Source organism: Octodon degus, unplaced genomic scaffold (genome assembly GCF_000260255.1).
Source record: "Octodon degus isolate 3935 unplaced genomic scaffold, OctDeg1.0 scaffold00035, whole genome shotgun sequence".
Classification (NCBI taxonomy): Eukaryota; Metazoa; Chordata; class Mammalia; order Rodentia; family Octodontidae; genus Octodon; species Octodon degus.
In genome coordinates this window covers 5,823,043-5,831,076 of record NW_004524611.1, presented here as the reverse complement: position 1 = coordinate 5,831,076, position 8,034 = coordinate 5,823,043, and the positions used below count along the sequence as shown (strand labels likewise).

The following is an 8,034-nucleotide window of genomic DNA, read 5'->3' as shown; positions in this document are numbered from 1 at the left end:
CTTTAACCAAGGTACTTAAAAAAATGAACTTTTTGGTCTCTCAGCAGATATTCCCAAATTGATCCTAGCACTACAAACTTTAGTGTTCTATTTACAAACATTTATAGGGTTACAGGTGGAAGGGACCTTATAAAAATTAAAGGTGCAGCTTCACTTGAAGCAGAAATCAGTTCTACAAATTCATACATAGGCAAACACACTTGGTTTACAATGCATAATAAGCATGTTGGTATTTACACAGATTGAAGACATACCAAAACCCCCCTTTTTAATTTTCAACCTACACTCTAATTGTACATTTAGGTCAGGAAGCTGTTTCCTGCTACCAAGATTTGGTTTTAATTCACCCGAATGACTTCTGCATTCTCTACAGGCAGTCCCAGCTTCGGGGTGGAGAGCCTAAGCCACTGGGAGACGCGTGGGAGCAAGGATTGCTACGCAACGGGAAGCCAGGTATCTGGAAACAGGTCACAAGATGGATTCTTAAGAATGGTCTTGGAAAGACATTTGGATGAAAGTTCCAAAGGAAGACTCAATCTCTACCAACCCAATTGTACTGGACTTCAGAAGAGGAGGTCCACATACACTGATCATCGCAGTTACTATTCAGAATGGCTAAGTCCTGGGAACCCAAAACTTGTCTACTACCAAGATGAGCACAACCACGGACTCCTGGTAGGATGCAGCTGCTATGTAGACCTAGTTCCTAGACTTTCTGCCCAATCGAATGACATTTAGGAAGCCAAACATTTTTTTGTCCATGGGGGTAGGTGATGTGTGGGCCAGGAGAAAGGGTTTATGCCTATTGCCAGTTTAAAATGAAATTTTCACTGGGCATCACAGTCCCAGGACTCAGGAGGCTGAGGCAAGAGGACTGCCATGAGTTTGAGGCCTGCCTAGACTACATAAGCAAGTCAAGGCCAGGGTGGACTACATAGTGAGACCCTGTCTCAAAACAGCAACAAAAGAGAAACTCCCAAATTCCTTCAAATGTTTCTTGATATAATCCCGTTCTTTTAAAATTTCTTAGAATTCTCTGTGTAGTTTTCTATCTCTGGAAAAAATTTATGAAAAGAATAAATCACCATTGTATTTCCAAATACTAAGATTTTACTAACCAGCCTGATTTTGCAAACAGAAGGGGGATAAAATATTTTAAGAAAAAGAGAGCATCTAAGTAACTTTTCTTAGTTACTAGTCACTGACAGTAGGGAAAAAAATCCCATGAACTCCTGCTGCCTTCTGCAGTATGCTAACCACACTGAATAGGTCTACAGCTTTCTCTCTGGTACGTGGATCCACACTGAATCACACAGAGGGCATGGTCAGGTCAGTCGCCTCTTATGCACGTAGCAGACGTTAGATACAACATAGAGGAAATAAAATGGCTCCTGAATTTAAAATCCCACACTTAATAAAGTTAAAATCTTTCATCCAAAAGGAGTCTTTCCTCAAACTGTTAAAATCATCTATGGAAGAAAATGGTAAAGCGCCAGCTTCTCATCAGTTTCTGCCTTCTCCCTACTCGAAGTCCTACGGAGCAGTGAGACTACCAGCATGGTGTCTGCTGTTTTAACATGGCTCTGCCTACCTCCACTGGAATGTCTCATCAGATTTTCCAATGTAAGAGATTGTGACTAGAGATTACCTTGATGGCACATTTCCTATTTCACCAGGAAATACAAAATACATTCATAAAGGCCTTACGTGGATTGGGACATAGATATCAACTGGGAATCACTAGGGGGATATTTCATGACATTTTATTATTTTTCTGAATTTAATCTTCAGTACTGACAACTGGACCATTTGTTCAAAGCCAGTCTGTTAAATCTATTCGTAATGAAACTCAGCTTTAGTATTGAGGTCTGGGAAAGAGGACTTCAACTAGAACTCACCATTCTAGAGTCCAGTTATCTCTTGAAATTTCTGGGGGCTAACATCTGAACATTAATGTCTTTGTTTTTCTAAGAACAGGGGAAATGAAGTTATAATTTGCCATTTCCTCTTTACCTCTGGAACTTCAAATGGGATATAGGACATGACCTTTTTTCATTTATATTTTCTAAAGGTAAACATGGTTCTTTTTTTCTTTTTTCTTTTCTACAAACCATTTCCCCCCTCCCCAGACCCACCCACACACCCATTATCCAGTCTACTGAACAGCGGTTGAAACTCCTTAGGAAGACAACTAATTGTTTTACAGTACTCTAAAACCAACCCTGAAAACGGATAATCTCATTCATTTACTATAACTTCAGTGCTGTTGTTGACAGAAAAGAAAAAAAAAGTTACCTTAAGGCTCGAGGGAAAGTAACTTATTAAATTGTGAATGCAGCATTGTTTACTCTCCCATCCATTGGAAACTAGCAAAATGCATTCTGGATCAATAATACAAACTTCCTAACATTAGCAAAGATTTCTACTTTTCTTACATAGTTAGAACAATATTCATAAGCAGATTATCTAGGGGAGCCTGAGAAACCATGATCCACATCACACAAAGATTCCATGTATTTCATGATCAAAAAGTGCTTTATCTTTGAGAAATATGTCAGGGCTAAAATGGAAATATACAATGCAAGCTCACTTGACACTTTTTCAAGTGAAGTACAAAGTGGAAAGGAGCAAAAAGATGGAGGAGGCTCTGCTTGCTGAACAGGCCTTGCATGTGTGACTTTTGGGTATACGAAATTAAAATCGTTTTAATTATAATAGTGGGATTTTACTCCACTATATTTTAAAACCTGAGATTGGACATCAAAGCAGTCAACTCTATTTTTCATCAGAGCAATTCTGATGCTTCCTAAAAATAGAAGAAAACTCAATTAGATTATCTCCAGGGTCAGAAAACATCGACTTTCCCCAATCAAAAACATCACACTAAGAGTGCCGCAGAGCCACCACTGCTCTCAGCAAACAAGTCCTTTTTACATCAGTGAAAAAGCCACTTCTCTCCTCCCCTTCTCACTCATCAAGGCCACACTATTTTCAAATGAATATCTACTGAGAGATCAGTTGTGCATTGGACAAAGTACCATAATTGGGTTAAAAATGAAAACAAAATTTACAGTGAAGAATACTTATGTGCATGGCTTACACACTCCAGCTTCTCCTTGGTGTCATCTACCTCAAGCACAAGATAGAGGCATAGTCACCTCGGGGAGACTACACCCGACACCCTTGTAAAGCCAGTCAAGGTCACATTCACGCAGCATCTGAGCGACCATCGTGCCTGAAGTGTGCAGCCGTTTACAGACCACTCAATATGAGGGCATTATTATAACCAGCCTCTTTTGCCCACAACCCTGCATTTTCAGATAAGACAGGAGAATTGTTTTGTTTTGAGAAAACCGAAGCTTGACTCTCTTACAAGACCTGCAATTTACTGCAAAGTGATCCAGAGGTAACAAAGGAAGCAGGAAGTTAATGGCTGCCTGCGCCAAAAGCCTCTCAATCATTTTGCAGTAAATAATTATGGAAAGTGACAAGACAAGCAGCCGTGAGCATGCCACGGCCACAGTCGCTGGTACCACCTACATGCCTCCAACAGTTACATAGGGTGTTTGGGTTTTTGGTTTAGTTTTCACTTTGATTTTTGGTGCCATACAGATTTGTATTTTGTGTTGTGCAGCAGATGCACTGAAAAATTTGCTGACTACAACTGCTGTTTCACTTGCTAAAACAATGGATAGGGACAATAGAAACCAGAAATTAGCAGGATCTCTTCACAGATTTTTACTTTTTGTTCCTAGAATTTGACTTCTCATTTGGTAATTAAGGTAGTCTTGAGAAACAAACCTTCCACAAATTATTTGAAGGAGCTTTATAGTTCCTTACTTCTCAGGAATATAACTGTTTTGATTAGCTGGGATGTCTGCCAAATTTAAAAACCTCTAAATCCTTCATAGTATGAACACAAATAGTACACAGCACGAAAAAACAAAAAAAAAAGTTGGTTGTTTCCCATAGCTTGTACAACACCACCATCTCATTGAAACTAACAAAGACCACTGCCTTTAAAGAAGCTAATATTTATCAATGAACCTCTGTGCTTTGCATATTTCTATTGTCCCTACTCACTGGAATGAGGATCAGTGAAATGCTACAATTAATCCACATCCTTCTGCAATCTTCCTACAGCGGGAAGAGAGGCCACTAACCACCCTCTGCAGGAGAAATAAACCTTAGAGATTGGTTAAGACTTAAAAACCCACCACTATGACATTTACCACTTAATCTTACATAGGCAGGTCAAAATTTTAATATAAATTACTTTGCCAACACATAGCTTATGCATTCTTTGCTCCTTTTTTTGGAGGATTCTCAAATTGATATCTAAAGATTTACATATGATATATTACTGTTATATGGTCTAATGACTAAGAAAATTTCTCTGGTAACCAAAGCTGATGCCATATATGGTAGTGTTCTTGGCATATTGCTCTATATGCCTCAGACCACTTCCACATTCTTTCTATTCAGCTAATTATAGCTTAGTAGCCACTGGTGAAGGATTGTGAAGACCCTGTCATTTCTACAGAGTAGAATGGCAAGGCTAGTCACTGCAATTCAGCCAAACAAAAAGAAAAAATAAACCAACCCCTTGAAAAGGAGAGGTACTGCACCTTTGCAAATTGAACTGGCTCACCGCAGCTGAGCAACAGGACCACCACTGAAGCAAGAAAACAAGTTGGTCTATACAGGAATTGTACATGGTTTGAAAACGAAAGAGTTACAGCAATCAATCAATGGCTGCAACCTTAATTTTCATTGCTGCCTCAGAGTTGGAAACTTATGCAGTTTCTGCAAACCTAATGCTAGCTTCTCAGCTCCTTTACTAAAACTAGGAATTTGTTCTCCGCAGCAAAGAAATAAACACTCAAAACACATATGTAAATACAGCAGGACATTATTGAAAACAGCTGCCTTGTAGTACAAAATACAGTACAAGTATACGGATGTCATTAAAACATCAAAAATACTATTGCTCCCATACAATTTAGGAAACATTCTTTGCAACGGAGAAAAATTTAAAAGAAAAGCTTTAAAAAAATCTGTTTAAAAATTCTACTGTGGATGATGAGAGTAGAGAAATAGTCTGAAAAGGGCACCAATGTTTGTGGCTCTTCCACTTTTGTTGTTAAATCTAAGATCAACAATATTCTGAATCATAGTCTATTTTTTTTTAAAAAAGCCTAATTTATATACACAATTATTTCCCTCCCTCTCAGCCACAAATACATGAAAACGACCTTTTTGTATATTACTTATTTCCCAATAAATACAAAAAGATTGTATAGATTGAATAATACCAAAATAAGATAATAAAAAGGATATGCAATAAATTAAAAAGGCAGCTCAAATGAAGGGCAGGCATGCAGTTAAAAAAAATACTAAGATTGTGGAGGTGGGGTTACTTGCCTCCTGTTGAGAAAGTGTCACACAAAGATACCTGAAAACTTTGGAAAAGAACATGAGCTCTCATTCAATTCAAAGTTACCTAGATCTATGACATTTCTAGGAATACCTTTCGATGGGAGTGGGATTAACTTGATTAGTAAAAATCATTTCTACTGAAAATCCATTTAAAATATAGAAGAGGCGATCCTTGAAAACCCCAACTTTTATTCTTGAACGACAGCTGGATAAACTGGCAAAAGCCAGTCTGTTGAAATTTCAAGATGGTATAAAAATGCTTCCAGGATGTAGTCAGCACATTCGTTCCCTTCAGTTCCATTCACAGATGGATTTCAGCTTCCACGGGTGCATTGCTTGAATCACTCATCCATCCTTTGCCAACTTTGATTGTGAGGTACTGATACAATGGATCAAGTTCCTAAAAATTTATTTTAAAAGAATAAATGATGCTGGAATTCTGGACCTGAGGATCTTTAGTATTCGAAGAAATCCACAGATTAAACTGAAGGTAAATTAAGACTTCAGTTTTGGTTATTTCCAACTTTCCTGTGAGGATGTATATTCCATTAAAGCTCAGGCTTGTAGCCACACTGTTCCTTTTGCAGGTAATAGTCAAGTTTTACGGTTTAAAATGCAGCCAACCAGTGGCCCAAACAGCCGAATTAGCCATAATTCACTGGCTCATATGTGGAGCCATAGGGGTCTGGCTCTCATTCATATCCAAGCCATTTCTTGGTAATGACCTCCGTATTCAGAGATCCAGGGAAGAACTTTAGTGAGCAGCAACCAATCCACTCAAACAGTTTGCCTTGTGCTTTATGCCTGACTTCTTGTGCCTACCTCAGCAATCCCCAATGTAAACTTGCTTTTGTTTTTGGGAAAAAGAATTTTTGCCAACTTTCAAAAACTATTTTAGTAATGGATTCTTGTTCAAGCATTGATATCTGGATTCATTTGCATCCCGGATAACAATTCTGCAAAGAAAAGACATGGGCCTTGATCCAGGTTTCACACAAAACCATCTAAAAAAATGGATCCAATTTTTTCCCTGTATTTTCCAATGGCTTCTTCAATTCTTCTTCTGCCCACAAAACCACCTTCTAAAAAAAAAAAAAAAATGGATCCAATTTTTCCCTGTATTTTCCAATGGCTTCTTCAATTCTTCTTCTGCCCTGTCTGCAAGTGTGTGAAGTTGCATTCTTTCCTATAAACCTGTACCCTCAGCACTGGGTATATGCAAAGGCCTCTTTCTTCTAAAGATTCCACGAAGATCCAAATCCCAAATGCTGATTTCAATGGAAGTGAAGACGCTGCAAAAGTGAAGAGGCCTGGTGAGATCTTGAGATTACCCAGGTACAACACAAATTCAACTGTTACCAATGGGTGGGGTCTGGGAAAACTCGGATGTTTGGGGGCCCAGACATACAGAGATCTATTCTCCCGGGTTTCACCAGATGGGCTTAGGAACCCAGGCTGAAACTTTTGTAGGTTGAGGAGATGCTGTTGTCCTTCTTTGCAGGTTGCTGTCGGTTCCTTGGAACTTTACTGATGTTCTCATATTGTCCTCGACTGTTCACTTATCTATATTATTGGTTTGTTTTCTCTCTCGGCGGTCTCCCTTGTTCTCTCTCCACGAGCTCACTGCAGATGAGCAGGAAAGAGAAAACTAGCCAAGGGGACGGTGATGGGGTGGGGGAGGCCGTGCACTTCAATCCTCATCCACCTCCTCGCCCTCCGACTCATCGCCACCGCCGCTCCCCCCAGCGCGGCGCTCATAAAGCTTATCCCTCTGTCGCTCCTGGATCTCCTTCATCTCATCAGCATACCGGCAGAAGGCGCCTCCGAACTTGCCCCAGGCCTTGAAGGGCACAGTGATGGCGTTGCGGTAGGACGGCTTCACCTCGCTCACTCGCAGGAACACGCCGTACTTGTTGCAGCCCACGTCGAAGAAGAAGCGCTTGGAGTCCACCGTGATGGAGGTGCCCTCGGGAAGCTCCCCGTAGAGGCCTCCCCCGGGCCCGCCGCCGCCCCCCGGGCCTCCCGACAGCTCGTCGTCTTCGGCCCCGTAGTCATCGATGAGTTTGGCCAGCGCGTCTCGGAACTCGATGAGGCCCTGCGCCGGCAGCGCGATGGTCTGGCCGCTCTGCAGGCCCCCGGGCCCGGGCCCCGCGCCGAAGCCGCCGCCGCCGCGGTTCACGGTCTGGCGGATGCGCAAGAAGCGGCCGCGCTGGTTCTCCTTGAGGTCCAGGTAGTACTTGCGGTTTTCGCGCACCAGGAACTCGCTCTTGAGGGCGCGCCGCGGCCCGCCGCCCTCCTCGGCGCCCGCTGCCAGCTGCTCGGGGCTGCTGGGGCCCAGCTGCGCGTAGTGCTCGATGAAGTCGCCCAGCGAGTCGCGGAACTCGGCGGCGACCGCCATGGACAGCGTGAGGCGGCTCTTGGAGCCGCCCGCGCCCACCTCGGCGATCTTGAGGAAGCGGCCCTTGGCGTTCTGCTTCACGTCCAGGTAGAAGCGCTTGTTCTGGATGTCCAGCCGCTTTGAGGCCAGCTCCTGCGTCTCCTGCTCGCCGCCGCCGCCGCCGCCGCCGCGGGGCGCGGGCTGGAAGCCGCCGGGCC

The 8,034-nt window shown here is 42.4% G+C and overlaps 1 protein-coding gene across 1 annotated transcript; it reads right to left on the bottom strand.

Moving 5' to 3' along the window:
- Window positions 1–1,157: 1,157 nt before the first annotated feature.
- Window positions 1,158–8,028, bottom strand: Purb (purine rich element binding protein B). The gene is made up of 2 exons (XM_004630358.3): window positions 6,519–8,028; window positions 1,158–6,443 (listed from the first exon to the last, which is right to left on the bottom strand). The coding sequence occupies exon 1, from the start codon at window positions 7,835–7,837 to the stop codon at window positions 7,130–7,132; it is 708 nt and encodes a 235-aa protein (XP_004630415.1). The 5' UTR covers window positions 7,838–8,028; the 3' UTR covers window positions 1,158–6,443; window positions 6,519–7,129.
- Window positions 8,029–8,034: the final 6 nt, after the last annotated feature.

What these genes read in the sequence shown, in the direction of transcription:
- Purb (XM_004630358.3), bottom strand. Translation starts at nt 7,837, where the DNA reads ATGGCGGTCGCCGCCGAGTTCCGCGACTCGCTGGGCGACTTCATCGAG.